At 40.9% G+C, this 27,860-nt stretch overlaps 2 protein-coding genes across 6 annotated transcripts in view; one reads left to right on the top strand and one right to left on the bottom strand.

Moving 5' to 3' along the window:
- Nucleotides 1-4,618, top strand: part of LOC127571230 (presenilins-associated rhomboid-like protein, mitochondrial) — a 58,625-nt gene extending 54,007 nt beyond the window's left edge. For both annotated transcript variants that reach the window (XM_052017423.1, XM_052017422.1), the window contains one exon: nt 2,065-4,618. In XM_052017423.1, the coding sequence (XP_051873383.1) occupies nt 2,065-2,071 (7 nt within the window). In that variant the 3' untranslated portion in view covers nt 2,072-4,618. The remainder of the gene's footprint in view (nt 1-2,064) is intronic.
- On the bottom strand, nt 296-9,607 carry wdr53 (WD repeat domain 53). Of its 4 annotated transcripts, none has more exons than XM_052017419.1 (3): nt 9,583-9,606; nt 8,034-8,512; nt 296-2,121 (listed from the first exon to the last, which is right to left on the bottom strand). In XM_052017419.1, the coding sequence occupies exons 1-3, from the start codon at nt 9,596-9,598 to the stop codon at nt 1,501-1,503; spliced, it is 1,116 nt and encodes a 371-aa protein (XP_051873379.1). In that variant the 5' UTR covers nt 9,599-9,606; the 3' UTR covers nt 296-1,500. The 4 variants fall into 4 exon arrangements, with proteins under 4 accessions (XP_051873379.1, XP_051873377.1, XP_051873380.1 ...); XM_052017417.1 differs by lacking the exon at nt 9,583-9,606 and adding an exon at nt 8,893-9,154; XM_052017420.1 differs by lacking the exon at nt 9,583-9,606 and adding an exon at nt 8,610-8,823.
- Nucleotides 9,608-27,860: the final 18,253 nt, after the last annotated feature.

Here is a 27,860-nt window from a genome sequence, read left to right as displayed (position 1 = left end):
TCTATTCATTATATTCAGTACAGCATACTTTAGGACTTTTCAAATGGGCTGATCATATGGGGCAGCCAAAACAACCTCTGGCCACTAAAAAAAAGTTACAGCTGGCTACCTATCGCAGTCTGATTTAGCTGGACAAATCCTCAGAAGACTTGATATTTCTAAGACAGGAACATTCAAATACAAAGGACTTAAATAGAACAGAAAACAAATGCTTTAAATAAATTTAAGCCTTTTTAACATTCTACATTTACAATCTATAAAAGATATTTAAAAAGTGTTAATAATAGGGAAAACTTTTACACCAAGAAGTTGCAACAGGTCTTTCTACATTAATGACAAAATTTTCACTTAACATCAAGGGGGAAAATTCAGCTATACATCCTCTTACCTCGTGCAGAATTGTTTAGAAAATCCTGCACGTAAAGAGCACTCCGCTCAAGTTCCCACTGTCACCCTTAACCCCATAAGGAGTTCAGTATTGGAGCAGAGTCAGTTGCCTGGCAGTCAACCACTGACACTAGCTACCAATATTTCCACATTAGTATATACAGAAAAGTATAAGTTGTTATCATTCATGTGGGGATTTTCATCAAACTCGTGACAGATTTGCTAGTATTTCCCCATAAATCCAAGCCAGTGTATCTCCTTCTGGGCATATGACAGTTTTTCTCCTTTGAAAGAAAAAGAGACTATGAATTCTCTGTGTTTTATTTCCACATCAGCCTTTATTAATAAACCTGTTTAGACTGAAAGCATTGATAATCAAATGCATTCTTTGAGGGATTTTAAAAGTGTAGTTACATCAAGAAATGACTTTTCAGTCACGCAGCTGTTGTAAATGCAGTTAGGAAAAAAAAATCTTCTAAACCATTTTTCAGGATCAATGATACAAAAAATATCTTGAAAACACAAATATTGTCAAATACCAGCAATGTTCAAAATAAATTTCCTAATGAATCCTGCTGGAATCCAGCACCCTTCCAAATTTACTTGTTGCATTTCTCAGTGTTGTAAATATTCTGTACACATTTCCAGTAGGCTTATTTTTCTCAGGACTGCCATCAATTCTTTTACTCCAGAGAACCACACTAATTATCTCACATCAATCCTCTTCAGAATTCCCAAATCAAAGCAGCGTCCTTCCAGTGCACTCAAAGCAACCACTTAAAAATGCGTCAACCTCTTTATAAGTGTTCCCAGTTCTTAGGAATTCTCAGTGAAATTCTCTGTGCAAAGTACAATTTTTCCATGTATAGAATTTTACAAAATTTTAAGGGTTTTATGGTTAAGCAGGCTGTTGGTTATTTAATTATTCTAACAATCTTATTCTAACAATTCTAATTATTCTAACAATTTTATGTGCTCCTATCAAAATACAAAACATGCAGGTAGCCCTCACATTTATTTCAGAATTTGTTGAAATTCTACGTATTTGCTTTTTCCCTTCTCCTTTACTAAGCCATTGCCACTTTCATCTAAATAGTTTCATGTACTGCATACCTATAGGTCTCTGAGAGGGTATAGTGATATCTGACAACTCTGGTCAGCAATGAATATTCTTTCAGAACCCTTTACCTCCACAGCAGAAATCCAGTTCACCTTTTCTCCATGATCAATACTGAGCTTTGGCAAAACATGATAACTTTGATTTTTTCTGTTGCCTTTTGCACCATGGGCAACTCCTTTGGACCTAACTGCTTTCTTAGTAGTGCAGCCAACTTTTGATTTTTGCCTAGATGATTTTGAGGGTCGTTTGTCACCTGTTAAGATTTGTTCACCAAGGTCCCACAACAGGACTTTAGCATCATTCCCTCCAGAAATCAACCAATAAGGATGGGATATAGAGTTCAGAAAATGGACTTGAGAAACACCCAAACTGTGACCGCAGAATCCACGTTCCAACTCAAACCTTGCTCCTGTTACTCTGAATAAACGTATTTTGCCATCTTCAGCCCCACAGGCAAATACATTACCACAACTGGCAACTGATGTGAAATGAGCCAATGGTGGATTAAAAAGTTGGCACCCTGCTATCTGCTGATTGTCTTCTTCCTCTTCTGCCAGATCCTGAAGGTTCACAGTCCAAACTGGTCGAGTTTTCTGCAAGTTCCACAGCATGACCTTCCCAGAGAAAACAAAAATCGACTCAGAAATGATTTTCATAACTTAGCAAGCAAAAATAAACCCAGAAAGGACTTTGAACACAATCCTTTGGTTAACATTTACCCGTTACTCTCATATACTGAAAATTGATCATTTTTTCCTCTTCTAGTTGGCTGATGTACGTGTATTAGGAATAATTTTTATGTCTGGATTTTTTTTCAGATGTTATCAAAGTAGTACAGTTAATAGATTACAGGGTGAATGCTTTTTCTGTTGCAATTTGGATTTTCCCAGTCTTGGGTGCAGTTAGGATGTTGTAATTGTCTAAGACCCCATAAGGAGATGTAGGAAAAGCCAGACATGATTCCCAGATCTTTGCCTTATCTAGGAACCCCTGATAAATACAGGCTCATATGTGAAGTGAGAACCAAATTTGCTTAGATTCAATGCTCCATTCGCAGCATTTGGCTCACACACAGCCATTTACAGCAGTTCCAAGGGAGTATTTGTGTCTCTGGAATTCAATGCAGAGAACAGGATTTAAAAAGATTCCAATGTCCAATGCACAGGAGTCCAAAACCAGTTTAGTAATAAAGTGAAGGAATCTTAGAGTGCTGTCTCCTAGGTTTAAGGTTCATTACTGTAAAGAAATATTGTAGTTAACCAATAGAATTTAAGATTGTGAAATATACATCCTGTCTGATTAATTTAAACTGCTTACACCATCAATATTACTTCATGTGCAAGGCTCAAGTCAGGAGTGTGATGGAATACTCTCTCCTTGCCTGGATGAGCGCAGCTTCAACAACATTGCAGCCCATTTGATAGGCATCCCATCCAATATTCATTTAGTCCACCACTGACACAAAAGTAGCAGCAGTTTGTACCATCTACAAGATTATGGGCAGGGTAGCAAAATGGGTGGAGAATTGGCTGGTTGGCAGGAAGCAAAGGGTGGAAATAAAAGGATCTCGTTCTGGTTGGTTACCGGTTACTAGTGGTGTGCCGCAAGGGTCGGTGTTGGGGCCTCTCCTTTTTACTTTGTACATCAATGATTTGGATGATGGAATAAATGGTTGTGTGGCTAAGTTTGCGGATGACACCAAGATAAGTGGAGGAGTAGGGAGCATAGAGGAAATAGAAAGAATGCAGAGGGACCTAGACAGTTTAGGAGAATGGGCAAGGAAATGGCAGATGAGATTCAATGTTGAGAAATGTGCAGTTGTACACTTTGGAAGTAGAAATAAGCGGGTAGATTATTATCTAGAAGGAGAGAAGATTGATAGTGCGGTAGTACAAAGGGACTTGGGGGTACTCGTACAAGATACCTTAAAAGTTAACCACCAGGTTGGATCGGTGGTTAAGAAAGCGAATGCTATGTTGGCATTCATCTCGAGAGGTATAGTGTATAAAAGTAAGGACGTGTTGATGAGGCTCTACGCGGCGCTAGTGAGGCCTCATTTGGAATACTGTGTGCAGTTTTGGGCCCCGCATCTTAGGAAGGATGTGCTGACGTTGGAGAGGGTTCAGAGGAGATTTACGAGAATGATTCCAGGAATGAAAGGGCTTAAGTATGATGAGCGTTTGTCGGCTCTTGGACTGTACTCGCTGGAGTACAGAAGGATGAGAGGGGACCTCGTAGCGACATTTAAAATGTTGACAGGTAAGGATAGAGTAGATGTGGCTAGGCTGTTTCCCTTGGTGGGCGTGTCCAGGACCAGAGGGCACAATCTTAGAATTAGAGGGTACAGTTTCAAGACAGAGATGAGGAGAAGTTTCTTTACCCAGAGGGTGGTGAAATTGTGGAACTCCTTGCCACGCACAGCAGTGGAGGCCAGATCAGTGGGGGTATTCAAGGAGGAGATAGACAGATATCTAAATAGTCAGGGTATCAAGGGATATGGGGATAAGGCTGGCAAATGGGATTAGAATAGTTTTTTTTTCTCTCTCTCTTTTTTCCCACCCCATTTCTTTTTCCCTTTTCCTTGGAGCAGACTCGATGGGCCGAATGGCCTGCTTCTGCTCCCTTATCTTGTGATCTTGTGAGATCCACTATAGCAACTTACCAAGATTCCTTAGTACCTTCCAACTCCACAACCTTTACCAGCTAAGAAGGCAAAGGAAGCAAAAGTACAGGAACATCACCAACTGGAAGTTGCTCTCCAAGCTGCACAACATCCTGATTTGGAAATACATCACCATTCCTTTACTATCACTGGGTCAAAATCCTGGAACTCTCTCCCTTACAGCATTGTGGGTATGCCCACATCAAGGACTGCGGTGGTTCAAGAAAGCAGCTCACCACCACCTTCTCAAGGGCAGTTAGGGATGGGCAATTAAATGCTGGCTCAGCCAGCAAAGTCCACATCCTTTGAATGAATAATAAAAAAAAATTCTAATGTACCTGAGCTCAAGTTTGCCCAAATTTTGAAATATCAACTACGGTAACATAGTTGATAATAGTTGACCTGGATGCTGTAATGAAATTGGCATCCTGAAATTACAGATTTCTCAGTTAAGCTTTACTAAAATTCTAACAACATGGAATAGGTGTTGAAAGTTTGCTCTTAAGTATATTTACTACATGTGATTATTTTTTAAAAATCTTGTACATGGTATGCACTTCTAGTTCAGAAAGAAATTCTAATAAAACTTCCAATAGTTATGATTATTGATCATGTTTTTCACTCAATATTTATTATTGTAAATCAGAAGTAACAGTTTATAATGTAACAAAAATAGCAACCAGAGCGTACATATTTAAGATAATTGACAAAAGAATCAGAAACTACATGAGAGTGTTTAATGCACTGCTTGCAAGGGTAGTGGAACCAGATTCAATGAGAACTTTCAAAAATGGGATTAGATATATGTTTTTAGTTGGGCTAATGGGAAAAGGCAAGGGCATGGGACTAGTTAGATAGATCTTTCAAATTTCCAGAGCAAAACAATGGGCTGGATAGCCTCCATTTGTGTTCCATTGTAATATGATAAAAATTCACTACATGGTAGAAATAAAACACCAACACCTTTCCCCTTTCTGTAATAGCCATCCTATTTTGAATGACAATCATAGTTTTGTATCCAAATGTCATTCTGATTTACCAAAACCTTCAAGCATTCCTTTACTTCTAACTCCACGAACATCTTAATACTGAAATTATCTCCCCTATCTACTTCTATTTCTTTGCCAACACTAGAAACACAGCACAATAATACAATGAACATTCAGGTGACATGAAACATCAATGGGAGAGATTAAATATGAGTCTGAAGCTAAATATTTTCAAAAGTTCTACTTGATGTGGCTGGCCACAATTTATAAGGAGAACAATGTTGCACATTGTGCATGCCAGTGTAGTAAGATTACTTTCACCCAATACTTAATAACCAAAAACATTATTGATTTTATGACAATTTTAAAAAGGAAATTTTACAAGTAACAATATTTTAAAAAGCGCAGATTGAAATACTCCTTTACACAAGTTTTATTACAGTATTAAACACTGAAGTGCCCCCTTATGTGCAGTGCATGAAAAATATCACCATCTTACATGTACGCTGTTGACCCAAGCTCCTAGTTTCAACTTTGGCAATGGTAAAACTAAGTTTATTTACTAAAGAAATGTGTACACAAAAGTGCAGGAAAAGTTCAAACCAGGGTTCATTTCATTTTTTTTAAAATTGAGATTAGCTTTAAGAAACCCTTATGGTGATGAAAGAATTTTCAATGCAATACACAATGACTATTAAAACTTGGTATGTATATTGAAGTTTTGTTCAAATCATGGCTTCGAAATGCAAAGAAATCAATTTCCTTGAGATTTCCAGCACTACTACCTTCCGATATACAACAGAAAAAAAGGCTAAGGAAATAATTTTATACCTCCCCTTAACAATGTTTGGTATGATTGGAAAAGTTGTCTTATTGATGAACAAATGCATCCTAACACCAAGGTATATGCATGGCTTAAATTTCATACATAGCTCATCAATATTCAGACATTCAGTAACAAAGGCAAAAGCTTCTATTTAAAGGTGATACATGTCCTGGATCACTGGAAAGAGGAAAAAGGGATGAATGGGTGATGTGGGCTGAAATATTGACCAGTATACTGAACCTAACTTCTCATTCTTCACATTATACTACGAGACTTTTTACATTATAATTAAGTTTAGAATCTGAACCAAAGTCAAATGAAGCATTCTGTCAGTATAACATTTAAGGGCCAGTCAGACCAGATCCTCAAGGTCCTAGATTAGGATTTTAGCCTATAAAGAATGGACTCAACAGCAGGAGAATTAGCACTAAGATAGGTCTTTTTGAAAAAGTTCTATTTATCAGATTGTTTTAGTTTTTTTTGAAGAAAATGCTTTCTGAATTATGGCTGTCCCTGCGAGATCTGCAATTATTAACTGCACTGATTTGCCCCTGCGATCATGGTGATGAGTCACCTCTTTGAACCAGTTGTCCCATGGTCAAAGTACCATATTAAGTGATATTAATCAGGGAGTTCCAGACACAATGGTGATGAAGGAACAATATATTCCCCAGCAAGTCAGGATGACTTGAAAATGGGGTGTTCCCATGTATTTTTTTGGTGGCAGAGATTACAGGTTTGAGAGATGCTGCAGAAACTTTGGAGATGTTACAGAGCATTTTGGATATTGATGCATACTGCAACCAATGTATGCTACTAGTAGATGGAAATATGCTTATGGTAGTGAATGTGTCAAGAAAGAGGTTGCTTTGTCTTGGTGTTGAATGAATGTTATAAGAACTGCAATCATTTATATGTGTACAGTATTTCATATCTGGCTTGTGACTTGCACACGATGGAAAGGCAGTTTGGGGAGTCAAGAGTCAACTCATTCACTGCAGAACACATAGCTTATAACCTACTCTTGCAGCCAATTTGCGGGGTTGGTCCAATTATAGTTCTAACTAATGGAGACCCTCAGGATATTGGAAAATGTGAGTCTCAGCAAAATCAATGCTAATGAATGTCATGGGGGAGATGGTTGGAGATATTCGTGTTGCAAAAACCATTGCCAAGCATTTATTATGAGGAGCTGGGTATAGAATTGAACACTCTCCAATCATCAGGGAACATCTCTATTTTTGACCAAATGACGAAAAGGCCTGGGAGAAGCAGAAAAAAGCTGGTTGGTTCCATGACATAGTCTCAAGGACCTCTTGAGGTGATGTTTCCCAACTGAGATGACTAACCTCCAAAGATCACCTCCTATGTCTGCTTTTCTTGTAAAAGAAAGTCTAAATGGAATACAGCCATAAAGGGATCCATAACATATATAAGAACTGAGGTCTAGTTCTAGAGGAATGCAATTCATAAGATTAGTAGTGTTAAACTTAGTTGGAATCTTGTAAAGGGTCTGTGGTAGATTTTAGTTTTGGAAACCTGCTTGAATAGAAATGAACAAGAACCTCTCATTTGATTCGTTGAATCTGGATCAAACCAGGACGAAGAGGTCTGATCCATTGATGGTGTGTTCTGCCCCCTGAGCTGAGGACCAATGAACAAAGGGACTGATACTCATAGGAATTTTCTTTCCTCCATACAATAAACAATAAATGATGCAGTGGAAGTATTAAATATTTCAGCTGAAAAATCTCTCTCCTTAAATAAATCCACATTTTTCCCTTCAGAACAAACCATGACTCTGTATAATGTTAACTATGGTGTTTCCAAACTGATAAAAAAAACATTGTCTGATTATCAGCTGGAATTGTGTAAAATTGCCCTTGGATGCAGGACCCATTTTTCTCAACTTTGTTGGGCCAGCAAAAAACCTGTAGCAAATGATTTCTTCTCATTATGGCAGCACCACCTATTAGAGCCATTTTCAATGCCTTCCCGATTCCCTTTGATACCCGATTGTTACCACACACAAAACAATACCACACATACCTGCATATCTAATCCACAGGAAAGCAGACTCTGTGGCCATTGAGGTCGAAAAGTTACACAGGAGCAAATATTTGAGTGTTTTTGTAGACAGCGGGTGACCTGCTTGCTAGCCAAGTCTATGATCTTTATGGATCCAGAATCATCTGCAGCTGCAAGATGACTGTCTGTTTCATTGATAGAGATGCAATTTATTTCATCTTCATTCACATGGAAGCACTCAATGGGCTCCTTAAGAGATCGAATATCTAGTGCACTTATTGCTTCACCATGAGATGCATAGACTATACTTTCACACTTGTGTGAGAATGATACACAAGTGACATCATCACCCTCTAGATTCAGACGACCAATGGTGGAACCCTGGATGTTCCAGACCGCAAGGGCTCCCTCCTCAGCTCCTGATGCCACAAGACCTCCACGGCTGACATCTAGGCACAGGACTGGAGAATCCCCTGCAGTCCACTTGGTGGCCATATTATCTAAAAAAAAAGGGAAAAATAACATAGTACCAAAGTTTCCCCTCACTAGCTGTTCAATAAAAGCAAGGATAATGGGTGATAGCAGGAAAAGGCCAACCTGCCACGGTCAATTCACAATAAGACACTCAATGCCTCTTGCTCATTAGGACCAGCACCCTGTCTTCTCTGCTCACACCAAATCCCAATTCCTTCATTCCAACCACCTCTTCAAAATCCCTACAACTCACAGCCCCTCTTCATTCTTTCTCTATCTCAATTCCCATTCCCTCCTCCAATGTCCCTCCTCATTCCTTTGTTTTTACCTTCCTGACTCAATCCTTCTATTCCTCCATCTCTACCAAACCCAGCCCTTCTTCTCCTAATCCAATGTCAAAACTTACTTCCACAGCCCTTCTCTTCTTGCCACCCTTCAATGCATCCACTCACTACTCGACACCCTCCAGTCACAACCAATTCTCTTTTGAAAGTTCCATCTCCCCAAAACAAAGCCCCCCACCACTGTTCACCCTCCACCCAGCCTCGCAAACCCATCGTTCACAATTGCTTCACCTTCCACTAGAGCCATATCCTCCAGCTGCCCCTCCCTCCATGATCCTTTTCTTCCTATCAATACCACCCTCTTCAATCACAGCTTCGACCCTTACATCACTCCCAAATTGCTGCCTGCAAACCTTCACTCAAGCCAGTACCTCCTTCCTTCCCTCCAGCTGCCGCCTCCCTCCCTCCTCCACCCTCCAGCTGCCGCCTCCTTCCTTCCCTCCCCCTCCAGCTGCCGCCTCCTTCCTTCCCTCCCCCTCCAGCTGCCGCCTCCTTCCTTCCCTCCCCCTCCAGCTGCCGCCTCCTTCCTTCCCTCCCCCTCCAGCTGCCACCTCCTTCACTCCTACACACTCTCAGGCTTGTCCCTCTCTCCTCTTCCGCCCCAAGCCGCCTACCAGCAGCCACCCGCTCCGATTGTTCCTGACTCCTTCTCCCCATCAATTCAGTCCCACGTTCCCCCTGCGCCCACGCCAGCTGGACCAGGCCGGGTGTGGGGATCTACGGCCTACTCCGGGCAATGCCTCCTCCCTCACCTCGGCCTATCTCCATCCCCAGCGCATCCTACCCTGGCCCCGCCCCCCGGCATACGTCACGCGGCCAGCCGGCGTGCACGGTCCCGATGGCTTCGCGCACGCGCCCGCCTGACCCCTCACCAACGGCCGGGCTGTTAGGTCGCAGTGGTAGGAGTTCGGCTCGCTGCTGTTCTCGTTGACGGTGGTAAACGTTATGAAATTATACCTTTAAAAAAAAGAGAATTATGCAGAAAGTCACTGACCATTAATCAATATTTCCCGTCAGGAATGTTGGGCCAGGTGCAAAGTTTTCAGTTGAACCCTCCACTTTCCTGGTATTGGAATCAGTGATCAGTCTTAAAGTACTGGGAACTGCATAAGTATTCGTTGAAGAAAACATTACAAAGGGATATGGGGAAAGAACATGGCTTTGCATTATAACATTGGTTTTATTAGGTCCTGTTAATATCTTGGAGCAATGGAAAAGGTGGAGAATGGGGTTTGGGAATTTTAGTTTCAGGATGGGATTGGATATATGGGATGAGGTTGGGGGCGTGGGGTAAAATGGTATTGGTGGTGCAGGGAGGTTTGGGTTGAAGGGTCCAGATAAAGGCTCTCAACCTTGAAAGGTTGATTGTCCATTTCCCTCCACAGATGCTGCCTGACCAGCTAAGTTCTTACGACATCTTTGTTGCTCCAGATTCCAGCATCTGCAGTCTCTGTGTCTCCAGGAGATTGGGGATGTTGTATTAGTTCTTTCACTGCTGAGGGGGACTGATAATTCAGTTAAGTATTTTACCCAATAAGGTCTTCCGCATCAGTACTGTGAAGTTACCATTTTCTCCTGAGTGCGCTCTGTGAAGTATACCCAGGGATAATGTGATTCAAAAGGAGGGCTAAATGGGTAACAAAAGAATTGGGAACAGGAGTAGGCTATCTGGCCCTTTGAACCTGCTCTGTCATTCATAAAAAGTCTGGCTGGCTTTCTAAATCTGCTCCAATTTCCTGCACTATCCCTGTAATCCTTCCCTTAATATCCAGATATATATTGATCTATGTTTGAGTGAACCCAATAACTGAGCCTTCACAGTTCTCTGGGCAGAAAACTCCAAAAATTCTCCATGCTATGAAGAAATTTCTCTGCATCTCAGGCCTTAATGACCTTCTTCTAGGACAGTGATCCCTGGTTCTTGGCTCCTCAACAAGGAAACAAGACCCTCTGCATCAAATTATCAAGAATTTTATGGGTTTCAGAGATCCTACTGATTAGTGTAAACTCTGGAGAATGCCAAAATAATAGAGAATGTTGGAAATACTCAGCAGGTCAGGCTTCATCTGTGGGAAGGGTCCTCGACCTAAAACATTAGATCTGTTCCTCTTCCCACAGATGCAGTCTGACTTGCTGAGTATTTAATGCATTTTCTGTTTTTATTTCAGGTTTCCAGCATTGCAGTTCTTTTGATGTTCACTTACCTGGAGAATATAGGCCAAGTTGACTCAATTTCTCCCTATACAGGAAACTCACCATTCCAGGAACCAGTCTGATGAATCTTTATCTCACCTCTTCTATGGCAAATATATCCATTTTTAGATAAGGATACTAAAACTGTACACAGTATTCCAGGCATGGTATCACCAAGGCCCTATATAATTGCAGTAAGATTGTTTATCCCATACTCAAATCATCACATGATAAGGCCAGCGTACTTTTTGCCTTTTTAATTGCTTGTTGCTCCTGCATCTTAACCTACATTGAAATGTGTACCTAGGTCCCTTTAATCATCAACATTCCTCAAGTTGTCACTATTTAAAATAATACTGCTTATGCATATCATATTTTTCCATATTAAACTCCATCTGCCATGTTCTGGCCCATTTATTTCGCTTGTCTATATCCTCCTGAAGCTTCTTTACATCTTCCTCTATGCTCACAATCTCACCAAGTGTTGTATCATAAGCAAACTTGGAAAGACAACATTTAGTCCTCTCAGGCACTTTTTTGATGTGGATTGCAAATAATTGGGGCCAAATCACCAATCCTTTCAGTACCTTACAGGTCACAGCCTGATAATGGTGACATCTGGTCTGTCCCTAACTTGAAGATTGCATTAGGGTTGCAAGGATGTAGACATGGCTTATTGAATTTCCTGACTGGCATGAGTTGACCTAGAAAATAGTTGCCAATGACAATGAAAATTATTTAGAGTTAAATTGACTTTATATCACTGGATCTGGAGAGTTTTCTCCATTTCATGTCTACTTTTTTGGTCCTAACTAACATTATACTCCTATCCTAATTTTTGCTTTCAGATTGCTGCTGGTGGGTTGTAAACATTGGTCATGGTACAACAGACATGTTGAGTGTGGGGTGGGGTTGGCTTGATGGCTCATCTTGTTTTTTCCTGATCTTTACTGTCATGTGTTTGTAAGAGCAGGAGATCTCTTGTTGCTGTGTTTTATATACCTCCTTCAGCCAACACCATCATATATTTTCTATTGCCTGTATCCTGTCTTCTTCCATATCACTTTATGGTATAGATAATTCCTCTGGTTGCTTGCTGAATTAAAGAATTACTCCATATGGCTTGGGGGATTCATTTTCTTCTCCTTGCTCCAATCCAGCAGCACCGACTGATTAACACAACAATCTTTTTTTTTGCTTTATTCTCCCCCTGTATATTCCCTAACATTTTTGGGTGAATAAAACTGGGTGCTTACTTTCTTAATAGGAATGTATTTGTTCTGAATCTTCCCCTTTATTATACATACCTCCCATCACTCTGACACTGATTTACTTTCAAGTAGCTATTTCCAGCTCAACCTTTAGTTTGAATGTGTGGGTTTACTGAACTTAAGCTTAAAGAAACATTGGTTTAGATCACTATTGTTACCACACCTTCAGCATGGTTGTATACCTCTTATTTCCTTCAGTGGTGTTGGTGTTGGTGACTTGTAATTCCATCCCAAAAGTAATTTTGGGAGAGCAGAGTTAAGTTTTTCCTCTGCTTTAATATCTTTCTCAAATCATACACAAAGTAGTCTCTTTTACTGTTGTTGAGAAATCCATTAAAGCCACACTCTTTGGACAATTTCACTAGTTCTGTCACAAACAGAGAAAGACTTTCATCACTTATTTGCTTTCTCTAGTTAAACATGAACTTGAATCATTTTGTGACAATAAGTAACTTCAAGTTCAAATGACCTTTGATCATTTTGACTAAATGCTAATGTGTTAGATTGAGTAGAAATGATCAGGTTCTTATTTGGTGTATCCTTTTCAGGATTGTACATAGTAATGATTGTATTTTTGCATTGTTTCAACTAAATTTCTTCAAAAGTAAAAATTTTCTTATTATATACTTAAGCAGTACTGTACAATTTTTGCAGCTTAGAAAAATCTTAGCAACTAGTTTGACTATCTTTAACAAATACATTGTATGTTCAATCTTTACAATGTTTTCCTTGACACTAACTGTTATGTCCAAGCTTTTGTCATGAGAAATCACAATCTTAGATTGGAATGAGTATGCCACAGCACCAGTGCATTGTACTCAGCAAATACTTCCAAATACAGTAAGAATTGCAATAACTATGAATTTTAGTAAGTTGGCAGCATTTGAGTGTAATAGAAGGGCATCAATCCCTAAGATCTACTTCTGTAGCAACTAGCAGCAGTAACATGCACCCTGGCTGTCAGGGAGGCTGGAGGGAAAGCGGAAGAGGGATAGAGGATGGGAGGGGTGAGGGTGAAAGGATTAGGGGGAAGGGCTAGGAAGAGAAGAGGGGATAGAGGTGAGGGAGATATTGGGAATTGGAGGGGAGACAGAAGGAGGGGATGGTGGGAGAGGAGGGGAAATAGTAGAAGAGAGGGAAAAGAAAGGGGACGGGAAGGGGTGGGGGAAGAGAGCAATAAAGAGAGAGGACAGCTGGGGAAGAGAGGAGGGGGAGAGGATTAGGAATGGAGAAGAAGAGGAGGCTGAGAAGGCAGGAGGAAGGTGCAGATCATGGATTGTGTAGAGAGGAAGGGGATTTGGCAGGCAGGTGGTTGGACCATGGGGTTGGGGAGGGATACAGTGGGAGGGTTGGAGAAAGGGTTGTTTTCAATTTACAGGGAGCTGTCAACCTTGAGCAGATTATGCAGGAACAGGGATTATCCATTCATGAAATTGTATTTTATCCAAAAATAGAGAGTGCCCCACAAGGTCAGATACTTCATATCAGGAGCAGAGTATTGCTGAGAGCTAATTTCATGGAAAGCTGAATAAAACAGGAATAGTGTTAATCTGAAGGATGAAATAATATGAGTGCACTTTGGGTTATAAGAAATTGGAACACCATTGTCTATTCAGTATAAGAGAGGCCCACTGGCTGGGTGGAGTCTCACATTGAGACTCTTTACAGAAGGTCAGCACTTCTCTTCCCACCACTACCTCTTTGGTGATCATGGGGGATTTTAATTTCTTAAAATATCAATTGGAACAACGTTAAAGGGAATGAAGGGGGAGGAATTTCCGAACTTTGTTTAGAAGTTCCCTGACTAGTATGTTCTCGGTCCAGCTAGGAAGGATGCATTGCTGGATCTGGTGCTGGAAGATGAGGTGTCTGTTGGAGAATACTTGGGTATGAGTGATCATTATATCATTAAAGGTTTAGGTTAGTGATAGAGAAGAGCAAGTAACAATCTAGAACCAATAAACTAACAGAAGGTTAACTTCATTGTGATGAGAGGGGATTAAGTCAGGATAAAATGGAACTAAGATTGAGAGGAAAAACTAAAAGAACAGTGGGAGAACTTTAAGGAGATGTTTCAGGCACAGGCCAGGTAACATTCCACAAGAAGGAAAAGTAGGGGAACTAAACCAAGGTAGAGCCAGAAGGAACTCAATAGGCTGTATGGTATCCCTTTGTGCTATTATACTGTAACTCTGGGACTGTCAGGCAACATGCTAACATTTACTACACCACTAGCTATCCCAGACTGAGGCTTCACATAACAAAGAGCATGAGTCTAAAGCTGATCCATCATGGGAAAAGCTTCTCATCGTGATCCTGCTCGGATATCTGTAGATCCTCCGTGAAAAGGAGCAGCCTATGGGCAGCTTGACTGCAGCTGCAAGGGTGATAAGATATCTTTATTAGTCACATGTACATCGAAACACACAGTGAAATACATCTTTTTGCGTAGAGTGTTCTGGGGGCAGCCCGCAAGTGTCACCACGCTTCTGGCGTCAACATAGCATGCCCACAACTTCCTAACTTGTACGTCTTTGGAATGTGGGAGGAAACTGGAGCACGCGGAGGAAACCCACGCAGACACGGGGAGAATGTACAAACTCCTTACAGACAGTGGCTGGATTTGAACCCAGGTCACTGGCGCTGTAGAGCGTTATGCTAACTGCTACACTACCGTGCAGAAATTGAATTGCTATTGGTTTATTATTGTCACATGTACTGAGGTATGGTGAAAAACTTGTCTTGCATACCATCCATACAGATCAATTCATTACAACAGTGCATTGAGGTAGTACAAGGTAAAAACAATAACAGAATGCAGAATGAAGTGTTACAGAGAAAGTGCAGTGCAGGCAGACAATAAGGTGCAAGGCCATAACAAGGTAGATTGTGAGGTCAAGAGTCCATCTTATTGTACAAGGGAACTGTTCGATAGTCTTATAACAGCGGGATAGAAGCTGTCCTTGAGCCTGGTGGTATGTGCTTTCAGGCTTTTGTGTCTTCTGCCCAGTGAGGGGGGGAGAAGACAGAATGTCAGGGGTAGGTGGGGTCTTTGATTCTGTTGGCTGCTTTACTGAGACAGTGAGAAGTGTAAACAGAGTCCAAGGAGGGGAGGCTGGTTTCCGTGATGTGCTGAGCTGTATCCACAACCCTCTGCAGTTTCTTGCAGTGATGGGCAGAGCAGTTGCCATACCAAGCCATGATGCAACCAGATAAGGATACTTTCTATGATGCATTGATAAAAATTGGTGAGGGTCAAAGGGGACATGCCAAATTTCTTTAGCCTCCTGAGGAAGTAGAGGCACTGGTGAGCTTTCCTGGCCCTGGCATCAACACGTTTGGACCAGGACAGGCTATTGGTGATATTCACTCCTAGGAACTTGAATCTCTCAAAACTCTTGACTTCAGCACCGTTGTTGTAAACAGGAGCAGGTGCACTGCCCCCACTTCCTGAAGTCAATGACCAGCTCTTCTGTTTCGCTGACATTGACGGAAAGGTTGTTGTCATGACACCATCTCACTAGGCTCCCTCTCTTCTTCCTGTACGCCGACTCATTGCTATTCAAGATACGACCCACTACGGTAGTATTGCCTGCAAACTTGTAGATGGAGTTAGAGCAGAATCTGGCCACACAGTCATGAGTGTATAGGGAGTAGAGTAGGGGGCAGAGGACTCAGCCTTGTGGGACACCAGTGTTGAGAATGAATGTGGCGGAGTGTTGCTGCCTATTTTTACTGATTGTGGTCTGTTGCTCACTGATCACTAAAAGGTTAATATATCCCCTGATAAAGAAAGTAATACTTTACAGATGAGGCACATAAATGATAACATATCCATGCAGGTGAATCCTTATCAATATTTTGTCATTCTACTGAAATCTCTTTTGCTGAATTAATCATTTCTCAAAACACAGATATGCTTATTTCTCCATGAATCCTTTCTCTGAAAAACAATGGTGTTTACAAGGCTTCATAAGGAGTTTTTGAAATCTGTCATTGTGCTTTTTGGAGATGACAACCATCAACTTTATGTGTTTTCAATGTTTTGAGAGGATCCATGTCTCAGTACATGGAGAGCCATTTTATTGGTGTTAAGAAAATAAGAATTGAGACAGGAATGGAACCTGGCTCATTCAGCGAACATTATGTTTCTTGCTGGTATCAATAATTACAAGTGAACTTGGTCATAGTGCTCTGAGGTAACTCTCGTTGATGAATGAGCAGGTCTGTTAATGGTAATGAATAGTTACCACTGACAGCAGCACACCCTTTTGAGTCTATGCCTCAATAGCTTAAATGCCCATTAGTCACAGTTGCTGAAAGTCAACAATAATGGATCTTGTTAGGCAATCTTTCGTCAAGGCATTCAACTGGTGAGTCATGTTTATAGACCTAAAAGATTCCATTTCACCATGGGAGAGCATTTTTGAGAGGGCTTTTGGTGCACTGCCCTGCTCATTGAATGAGTGGTATATAGTTGTCCTTAATGCAGGAAAGTGCTCAAGCAGATGATTAGAAAGGCCGAAAGGGATCATGAAATGCCCTTGGTGAGCAGAATTAAGGAGAATCCCAAGGCATTTTGTACCTACATAAAGAAAAAGAGAATAACTAAGGAGAGGATAGGTCCACTCAAGGGTAAAGGTGCAAATTTGTGTTTGGAGTCAGAGCAAGTGGCTGAGGTATTAAATGAGTACTTTGCCTCAGTATTTACCAAGGAGATGGATTTGGAGCATAATGAAGGCAGAAAGGGGCATGCTAATGTGGTGGGACATTTTGAGATTAAGGAGAAGGTAGTGCTGGGTCTTCTGGAAAGCATTAAGTCCCCAGGGCAGTATCCCAGAATATCAGAAGAAGCAAATGAGGAGATTGCTGGGGCTTTGACAAAGATCTTTGCATTCTCACTAGCAACAGGCGAGGTCCTGGAGGACTGGAGAGTAGCAAATGCTGTGTATTTGTTCAAGAAGGGAAATAGGGATAATCCAGGTAATTATAGGCCAGTGAGCCTCATGTCAGTGGTAGGGAAGCTATTGGAGAGGATACTGAGGGATAGGATTTATGCACATTTGGATGGTATGGCCTGCTTAGGGACAGTCAGCATGGCTTTGTGAGGAGCAGGTCATGCCTTATAAACTTTATTCAGTTTTTTGAGGAGGGGACAAAGGTGCTTGATGGGGTAAGGCAGTGGACGCTATTTACATGAACTTTAGTAAGACATTTGATGAGGTCCCTCATGGTAGGTTGATTCAGAAGATAAAGATGCATGGGGTCCAGGGTAAATTGTAAGTTTGGATTTGGATCTGGCTTGCCCATAGAAGACAGAGAGTGGGAGTGGAAGGCTGTTATTCTGGCTGGAGGTCCGTGACCAGTGGTGTTCCACAAGGATTGGTGCTGGGACCTCTGTTGTTTGTGATATTTATCACTGATATGGATGAAAATGTAAATGGGTGGATTAGCAAGTTTGCAGATGACACCAAGATTGGTGGAGTTGTGGACAGTGTAAAGAACTATCAAAGGATATGGGACATAGATCAGTTACAGAAATGGGCAGAGAAGTGGCAGATGAAGTTTAATCCAAGCAAGTGTGAAGTATTGCACTTTGGGAGGTCAAATGAAAGGAAAAAGTATACAATTAATGGTAGGCCCCTTAAAAGCATTGAGGTAAAGAGGGATCTTGGGGTCCATGTCCATAGTTCACTGAAAGTGGCTATGTAAGTAGATGAGGTGGTCAAGAAGGCCTATGGCATGCTTGCCTTCATTGGTACAGGTGTTGAGTGTAAGAGTAAGGAAGTCATGCTGCAGCTGTATAAAACTTTAGTCAGAGCACACTTGGAATATTGTGTGCAGTTCTGGTCACCCCTATTATAGGAAGGATATGGAGGCTGTGGAAAGGGTGCAGAAGAGGTTTACCAGGATGCTGCCTGGATCAGAGGATATGAACTATTGGGAAAGGTTATACAAACTTGGGTTTTTCTCCCTAGAGCGTTGGAGACTGAGGGGAGACCTGATGGAGGTTTTTAAAATTATGAAAGGTATAGATAAGGTAGATAGTCATAATGTTTTCCCCAGGGTAGAAATGTCAAACACCAGTGGTAGGTGCCTGGAATGGGTTACCAGGGGTAGTAGTGGAAGCAGGCAGTTTGGTGGAGCTTAAGAGGCTTTTAGATACACCCATGAATATGAAGGAAATGGATGGATATGGATAATACACAGGAGGAGGATATTTAGTATAAATTGGCATCAAGATCAGCACAACATTGTGGGCTGAATGGCCTGTCCAGTGCTGTAATGTTCCATGTACAGAACCAGTGGAGTAATTAGATTTCCTTGGCCATTCCCTGATTCATATCATCACATGAGGAATGACTTATTAGTTATCATCTCCTGTATCCCTTTGTTGTGTAGACATTGATAAATAATTGCATGTGTAGTATAGTCATAGATAGAGCTTTTAAGGATGCTACGCTAATAGTGATGCACAGTCTTCCTGAAAACCTAGCCCGTAAGTTGTTCCTGATAACATATCCAGACATTGTCTCCCTTCTGGGGAAAGCCATGTGGTCATGTTCTTGCCTTATAGTGCCACTCTCTTCTGCTGTAATGCTTTCTTCATTGGTCTTATTCTCCTCTTGCTTCTGCTGATATTTATCTGGTAGTGGTGCCTCATCTTCTGGTTGTGCATTATCAGGCATGAGCTGTGCTCTTCTGTTAACTAGGTACTTGAGTGAGGCCCTCTTGGCTATGATATTCTCCAGTAGTGTTCTGGTTGTGTCATGGCTTTCATTATATAACCCTCAGCAGAAGTATAAAGGGTACTTATGGGTATTGGAAGCCATAGAATTATTGCCTGTTTATCGGTTCCTAAAATCCACTTGTCAGGGCAGCATCATCCATGAAAGAAGTCTTCCAATGTGGACACCTGAACCGTCATGAGCATCGGGATTACATTGCATTGGCCATGAGAAAATTCTTGTGATCAACAACCACTTAGGTGGTAAGTGAATGGAAGCCCTTTGTATGCATGTAGAGCTCCAGATGCTTCTGGAGGCCCACATGAATGCAAGGCAGTAGCAACCTGCAATTTGAGGAAGCTTGCAATGCTGGCAAATCCACTTGCATACAATGCCACATCCGCTACACTAAAGTCAAAGTCTACAAAGTCACTTCCCCACGTAAAGTGCATCTGTAACCTGTGATGATACGGTGAACATTGAGCTGTGAACTGTGACACAAATCAGCAACAGCACTTGGAATGATCTTGAGGCCAGGAAAATGAGTGTGATCTTCATCTCCACACTGGGGGTCTGCATATAGAATATCACACATCTCAATGATCACAGGTTTAGGGAACCTGACGTAAACTACATTGTGGTGTCCAATCTGGGGCTGAAGTATATCAAGACCTGAGATATTTGTACAGTGTGTGTTAATCTCTGCTGAAGAAGCACCAAATGTAAGTTACAATTAATATCCAGATTCCAGGCAAGCAAGTGATGAGGGAAAATCAAAAGTCACTATTCACTCACCTGCAATGGAAATACATCATGTGTGTGCAGAATCCGTGCTCCATTTCTGCCTGTACAGTCAAACAGATGGTAAATAATGACTGTTAACTGGAATGTGCACAAGTTATAAAAAGCTAGTCTTCAAAGAATAATAAGGTACTTGCTGAAATATTACTATAAATGTTGGATATTCTAAAGATAAAAGGCTAAATTTAGTCAATGCCCAAGTTACTAGTGCTTTTCACTGTGGACACCTTCTCAGAATCCAGTTGGTTTTCACGATAGTTAAATTGGTATTGTTTAATTTTGCTAAATGGGGTAATCTTACCGTATTGTTTCATTTTCATGAACATACCATCCATGTAGGTTTAGGTCGTCTCAAAATAAGGATTATGTCAGTAATGTCACAAACCAGCAACAAAAGAAACACACTGAGCATGATTCAGTGTTAAAAACTATTTTATTAATCACTACTTATGATAATACATAAAATAAAAGTAAAAATGTTAGTATGTTAGAATTCAAAAATGTTAAACCTTGAATGTTAACCCCAAAACTAAACTCGTCGTGTGTGTGTGTGACAAAGTCCAAAACTCCCAGTTCCGGAATGGTTCTTAAAGTTCAGTTCCGCAAGCCATAAGGTGAAACATGAGCAAGGGCTTCTTCAACAACCACTGTTGTCTGAAGATAAGATGTAGATGTAGAAAAACATAGAGAGAGTACATACGAAATCCAAATGTTCCACGATGGAACCCAAACGACACTCCAGTGTTTACTCGGTAGTGACTTCCTCACCCCGAAAAGCATCCGAACCGTGGTCGTCCACACACAAATACCTGTTTCCTTCTACAGGTCAGCAACAAAGTGAACTCCACCGGATTACTTCCAACTTCCATACATGGATTTCAGTGGCAAACACAGTTATTGTTTCTCATCCATCGATAGAGAAAACAAGCAGGCTGGTGTCTCTCTCCTTTCTCTCTCTCTCTCCTTCTAACCTCTTCAACAACGTCATTACGTCCTTTATCTTCTATTGACGTAAGCACACCCCACACACACATACACACACACACTCTATCTTAAAGGGACTTTCACTGAGTCCGTAACAGTAATATCCAAGGATATGGTATACTCATCTACTTTGCACATGCTTGCAAGTCACTGGTACAGATCTGGATATTTGATAAGGGCTGTGTTGGTTCTGTACCAAATTAGAGCAAAATTTGTTTGTATCTATTTGTTGGGATCTTGCAGGTGAAAGACCAAGTGAAAGAACAGCTATTGCAGAGGTACATTAGAATGCAAGTGTGATTATGAAGGGAAGTTTAATCTAAGAATTAGATGGGAAGAGGAAAAAAATATTTTCTAGATTAGGTAATGCACTGTTTTGCCTACATTTGAATTTGTTTCTGGATCTGGATTCCATCATTCTACTAGTCCAGATGTGCTAACTCAAAACAATGCTGCTTGGAATACTGTTAGTGAAGTCTATCCACTTAAGGACCAAAACGTTCTTCTGGGACATTGAGCTCTATGGATAGGGAAATCTTGAGAGTGCCAGCAGGTATGCTCCATTGTTCCTCTGACAAATCAAGATAAGATCACATGTCTTTGTTGCTATAGAGGGATATGGTCGTCAGCTTTGAGAGTTTGTTTGCCTGTTCTACCTGGATCCCTGACCTTTTATGCAACAACTAGCTTTAGATTGTCACTCAAGAGATGTTGCAGTAGTATGACCTCTGAGGCACCGTTGGTGAATATTAATTGTTTTATAGTTTAAACAGAAAGCTAAGTAATATTAGGAAATGACTTTGAGGACTTTACAGAAAATAGGACAGAGCCGTGAGGGCAGGTTTGAAGGTGACCTAAGTTTACTGTTATTAATGCAGGTATCCATGCTGCTTTGGATTCCATTAAAGTTTAATCGTCATGCCAGAGCAGCACAGATACCTGCATTTTCTGTGGCTGTCAAAATGACAATCACTTGCTAAAATTGGGAGCTTCAATTTATTTTAGCAGTACAGAAAAATGATGTTGCATGATGAATTACATTGTTAAGTGTGTAATTCTGCGAACATGTAAGATGTGCTGGCTTGGATCCTGACCTAAAGTGCAGAGTCAAATTTCACAATTGACATAAAATGATCTAGAAAGAGTTACTAAAAAAAATTGTTGAATCTAATTTCTAGTCAAATAAGAGTATAGTCTCTGTTACTCCCTTTTGTATTTCAATTTTTATTTATCAGCCATCTCTCACGTCAAGGCACATATTCCTCTGTACCTGATTGGATTCAGCTACCTAACTGTAAGTTTGAATACAACCAAGTCCATTCATGCCCACTACTTTTAAGCTGGTGATGTGCACCATATTACCTGTTTGGGTTCCCTGGATGGAAACATAATCTTTTTTTCATCTTTTCAAACCTCACTCTATAATTTTATGTTATTGGACGAGGAGTAGGCTATTCGCCTCCTCAGGTCTCCTCTGCCATTCAGTAAGATCGTGGCTGATCTTCAATCTCAAGGACAATTCTTCTGCCCTATCCTCATAATTCTTCTAATAAACAAAAAAACACCCCATTGGCTTTTTTGGACTGGAAACATGACTATGTCTCAAGTGGAAAGAGGACATATCAGCATGCCTCTGAAGGCTGTCCAGCAGTAACCTGTGAACTAAAGAATAAATGGTGGGAAGAAAGGGCTTGAATATCCAAAAGGTAGCTGGTAACCATGCCATTTGTAATTTTTTCAAAAATATCAAAATAATCCACTAAGAGCTAAGAATGGAGAGAGCTTAGGTACAGAGAGTCAATCAGCACCCTCTGGAAAGAGCACTTCAAAATCTCCTCCACTACACGTTATTCACCACATTCTCAGCACTACTCCAGTCATCAAAAGATTGAAAACTCTATATAGCAGCTAAAAGTCAACAAGGCCTCTGGACCAGACAAAATCCCAGCTGAAGCAGTAAACAATGTCTCTATTGTGAATTAATAACTTCATCTGGGAAGAGGAGTACATGCCAGAGACCTCAGAGAATCTATAAAGATGACTATCTTCAAGACAGGAGATGTCATAGAGTCATAGAGTAGTACAGTACAGAAACAGGCCCTTCAGCCCATCTAGTCCATGCCACCTGATCTTCTGCCTAGTCCCATCTACCTGCATCTGGACCACATCCCTCCAAACCCCTCCCATCCGTGTACCTATCCAAACTTCTTTTAAATGTTACAATTGAACCGGCATCTACCACTTCTTCTGGCAGCTTGTTCCACACTGGCACCACCCTCTGAGTGAAGAAGTTTGCCCTCAGATTCCCCTTAAATATTTCACCTTTCACCCTAAATCTATGTCCTCTAGTTCTAGTCTCACCCAACCTTAGGAGAAAAAGCCAACATGCATTCACCCTATCTAAACCCCTCATAATTTCTCCCCTCATTCTCCTGCACTCCAGGAAATAAAGTCCTCACCTATCCAACCTTTCCCTATAACTCAGGGCCTCAAGTCCTGGCAACATCCTTGTAAATTTTCTCTGCACTCATTCAAGCTTATTGATATCTTTCCTGTAGGTAGGTGACCAGAACTGCACACAATACTCTTAAGTTTGGCCTCACCAATGTCTTGTACAATTTCAACATAACATCTGTACTCAATGCTCTGATTTATGATGACCGAAGTGCCCAAAGCTTTCTTTATGACCCTATCTACCTGTGACGCCACTTTTAAGGAACTATGGATCTGTATTCCCAGGTCCCTATGTTCTACCGCACACCTCAGAGCCCTACCATTCACTGTGCAAGTCTTACCCTGCTTTGTCCTCCCAAAGTGCAAAACCTCACACTTGTCTGCATTAAATTCCATCTGCCATTTTTCAGCCCATTTACTTAACTGGTCAAGATCACACTGCAAGCTTTGATAGCCTTCCTCGCTGTCCACTATGCCCCTAATCTTGGTGTCATCTGCAAATTTGCTGATCCAGTTTACCACATTATCATCTAAATCATTAATATGGATGATAAATAACATTGGATCCAGCACCAATCCCTGCAGCGCACCACTAGACACAGGCCTGCATTCAGAGAGACAATCATCTATTACCATTCTCTGGCTTCTCCCGCTAAGCCAATGTTGAGTCCAATTGATTACTTCATCCTGAATGCCAAGCGACTTAACCTTCCAGACCAGCCTCCCATGTGGGACTTTGTCAAAGGCCTTGCTAAAGTCCATGTAGACAACGTTCACTGCCTTTCCTTCGACTTTCTTGGTAACCTCCTCGAAAAACTCTATAAAAAGCCACATTGACTATCCTAATCAGGTCCTATCTATGCAAATACTAATATATGGATATTGTGGTGGGCCTATATATCCTGTCCCTTAGAATACCTTCCAATAATTTACCCACAACTGACATTGGGCTCACTGGCCTATCATTTCCTCGCTTATTCTCAGAGCCTTTCTTGAACAACAGAACAACATTATCTATCCTCCAGTCCTCCTGCACCTCACCCGTGGCTAAGGTCTTTGCAATAATTACAAAGGGTTCTCCTTGGTAAGTCATTGCAAGGATCCTTCTCAACTGCATCCTCTCAGTGATTGGAGATTACCTATCACCTCCCAGAGTCACAATGCGGATTGCGACCATTGAGGAATAATCGGCATGATCTTAACTGCTTGACAAATCCAAGAAAAATGCAGAAAGCAACACCAGTTGTCATCAATTTTCTTTGTTGCTATTCATATAAATGGAATTCTCAAAGCTTTCAGATCAACTGAACTGCAGCTGAAACAAATCAGAAATCATTCAGCATTTGTAGTAGTAGGGGAACATGTAAAGTAAGTGCAGAATTACCGTGGATATTTTGCAGAGCCTCTTTCTGTGCTGCTCAGAGAAATTAGCAATTATGATCAGGAGTGAAAATGTTGATTTTTCCTCTATAACTCAATGATACTTAAACCAGCAGTTTTGTTTGTTCCTGATGTTTAGGTGATGCTGGGAAAGTCTTATTTTACATCCAAGCCTGATCTATGCAGGGATGTTGTGGTGGGCCTTTTTCCTGAAATACATCAAAATTTTGATTCATTAACAATCAAGAAGCAGAGATACATGTCAAGGTAGTATGTAATTTACAGGGAACTTGCCAGAAGACGGAGTACTGATGATGCCGCTCCTCCTTTTGATTAGTTATTGTGGGGCTGGGAGATGTTATCTAGGAACTTGTGGTACCTATTTGTTAGTCTGTACTCTAGCTACAATATGCAGGTGATGAAAGGGGAGGATATTGATATCAATGACCAGGATGTTAATCAAGTAAAATATTTGGGCCCTGAACATGTTGAGCTCCATTAGTGGCTACACTAATACATACATTCCAGACATATGGAAATACTGATTTGATTCTTGGACATGGTGGATAAAGTCATGAGATGAGCCTTTCATTGCAGGGTACCCAGCCTCTGCCCTGCTTTTGTACCCATGGTGTTGATATGGCTAATGTATGAATAATTTGGCTGCTGGTTATGTATTTGGTGGTGTCATTGGATGTTGCCAATGGTAATTAGGCCTCTTCTTACGGGGGGGGGGGGGGGGGGGGGGGGTGGTGGTGGTGGTGGTGGTGGTGGTGGAGTTATTGTCTGGGACCGACCTGCCATCCCCCTCTTCCATTTTTGTACATCCGTCAGAGAAGTTGGTTATTATGCCAGGCAGAGTGCAGATGAAAATTTTGGAGGTAAATATTAGACTATTTGTACTTCTCTTGCCCTTACAATGTTGAACATCAGTTCAGCAACTTGACATTCTGCAAGACATTGGAAATAATAATATCATGGCCATGATACTGGGACTAAGCCCATCTTAGAGAACAGCTGCAGCTTCCATTTAACATCACTTTCAAAAGAAGTTGCCTCCAGTAGCAAATCACTTTTTCAGTATTGGACTAGAGCATCAATCCAAATTTTTGTGCTTTTGTCTCTGAACTTGAAATTTTAACTTTCTGATTGTCAGAGATGTTTAAAAATTATTAAAAGTTTCTTGGGATTGAGACCTAGGTTGAACCATTTTTAGCTGCTTCATCAATAACCTGCCATCATAAGGTCAATACAAATGTTTGCTCATAATTGCACAATGTTCAGTTCCATCTGCAGCTCCTTAGGAAATGAAGCAGTTGATATCTGCATTCAGCAAGACCAAAACAATATTCTGGCATGGGCTGATAAGTGGCATGTAATATACCTGCCACAAGAGTACTAGGCAATGACCATCTTCAGCAAAACAAAGTCTAACCACCTATCCTTAACATTCAATGGAATTAACATTGCTGAGACACCCAGTATTAACATCCTGGGGCTTACCATTGACCTGATGTTCAAGTGGACCAGCTGAATAAATACTGTGACTGCAAGAGCAGATCAGAAGCTGGGCATCCTATGGACATGTGACTCACTTCCTAAAACAAGAGCCTTAACACCATTTTGTGATTGTTGTTAATGCCTTGAGATGGCAGTATTATAGCAGCATTATATAAAATAACTTGCTTGACTGAATGGAAATCTTATAATTTCAGTGAACTCCAGAGACATAAACTCTTGCTCCTGGATATCCAAGGGAAAATCATGATTACCTCTAGCAAACAAGGCATAGATCATTTGTTTATTATCAGTGTAAACAGCATCTTGGCTGTCATAACCAATATCTCTATGGCACTTTGGAAGGAATTGAATTCAAACAAGTTGAAAGACATAGTGAGCTTAACTTTCACAGGTGAGCTGTTTTGGATGAAGTTGTATGTATTCTTTCAGAATGTGGCATGACTTGATTTACTATCTCTGAAAATGCAAAACATTCTTGTAGATCGTTCATCAGGCAATTCCAGGTATATTCTATTAAGTTGACACTTGATTGGCTGTGAAGAATCTCTGTAAGCAGGTCCACTTTCATCTATTGGTCTTTCCGTTAAAGCCATGTTACCTTCTTCTTATCCTCTCTTTAAAAGCCATTTGAAGTATAATGACACCCATTACATAAATGCTTATGATGTAAAGTTCTTAAATGTGAATTTAGACAGTAAAGGGTGCTTCACAATCCAGAAATGATAGAATTACTACAATTAGAGAAATATTTAAATACATTTTGGAAAAGCTGGAACCTTTTTTTAACCATGCATTACTTGTAGATTGTTCCAAGAAGCAATATTATAGATTCAGGGTGGGCAGGAAATTTGAAATGGATGTGAACAGTGTTTGCAACCCCTTCATGAGGCTCTAGCCTTGGGTGGCCACTCAAGAAAATTGAGTAGCCTTGAAAAGAACAAATTGCATTATGCCGACCAACCACTTTTGTAACTTTCCTCGAGTAAATGGAATGTTGATAAAACCCAAAGTCGGGTCCATATTTCATCCAAACCCCTCCCCCTGCCCTCCCCCACCATGCTTCTTCTCTTCTTCCCTCTCCTAGCTTCTTTGTTTCTACCCTTTCTTTCTTTCTCTCCTTACCTTTGACACATTCCCCGGTGGATCTGCTCTCCCCCTCCTCCCCCACACCTGCCTATTACTATCTCTTACATGCATCTACCTATCACCACCTTGTGCGTACCCCGCCTCCCCTCTTTTGTCCACCTATCACTGCTCTACTTTTCCCTCCTATATATTGGGCTTCCCCTTTTCCTATCTTCAGTCCTGAAAAAGGGTTTTGACCCGAAACGTTGACCACCTGCTTTTCTCCATGGATGCTGCTCGGCCTGCTGAGTTCCTCCAGCATCATGGTGTTTTTCATCACTCAGGATGTTACCTTTTCAAAAGAACCAAGATTTTTATCCAAGGATCTTCAGTCAATGTGTTGATTTGTTTCTATGCTGAGCTGGAAATGAGTTTTCATTGCGAATGTCAAACATATGCTGGTGTTGGTTCAAAGTCAAAATCACCTCAGTGCCATTATTATTGTATGGAAAGCTCAAGTTATAGATTTAATTAAAGGAATAATCATTTCAAATAAATTCAATCAATATTGATGAACAAATGAACATATAAAGTAATAGAATTTATTTTCTGATTACAAAATGAATGTGTGAT

The sequence above is a fragment of the Pristis pectinata genome, chromosome 6 (genome assembly GCF_009764475.1).
Source record: "Pristis pectinata isolate sPriPec2 chromosome 6, sPriPec2.1.pri, whole genome shotgun sequence".
Lineage (NCBI taxonomy): Eukaryota > Metazoa > Chordata > Chondrichthyes > Rhinopristiformes > Pristidae > Pristis > Pristis pectinata.
The sequence above is the reverse complement of the archived record's forward strand: the minus strand, read 5'-3'. Positions and strand labels throughout refer to the sequence as shown.

Bases quoted from the DNA above. Each gene is read 5' to 3' on its own strand.
- wdr53 (XM_052017417.1), bottom strand. From the start codon at position 9,043: ATGGGTTTGCGAGGCTGGGTGGAGGGTGAACAGTGGTGGGGGGCTTTG. The intron at 8,513-8,892 runs GTAAGTTTTGAC...CTTTTTTTTTAG, and splicing joins AGAAGAGAAGGGCTGTGGAA to ATAATATGGCCACCAAGTGG. The intron at 2,122-8,033 runs GTATGTGTGGTA...TTCTCTGGGAAG, and splicing joins CCTGTGGATTAGATATGCAG to GTCATGCTGTGGAACTTGCA.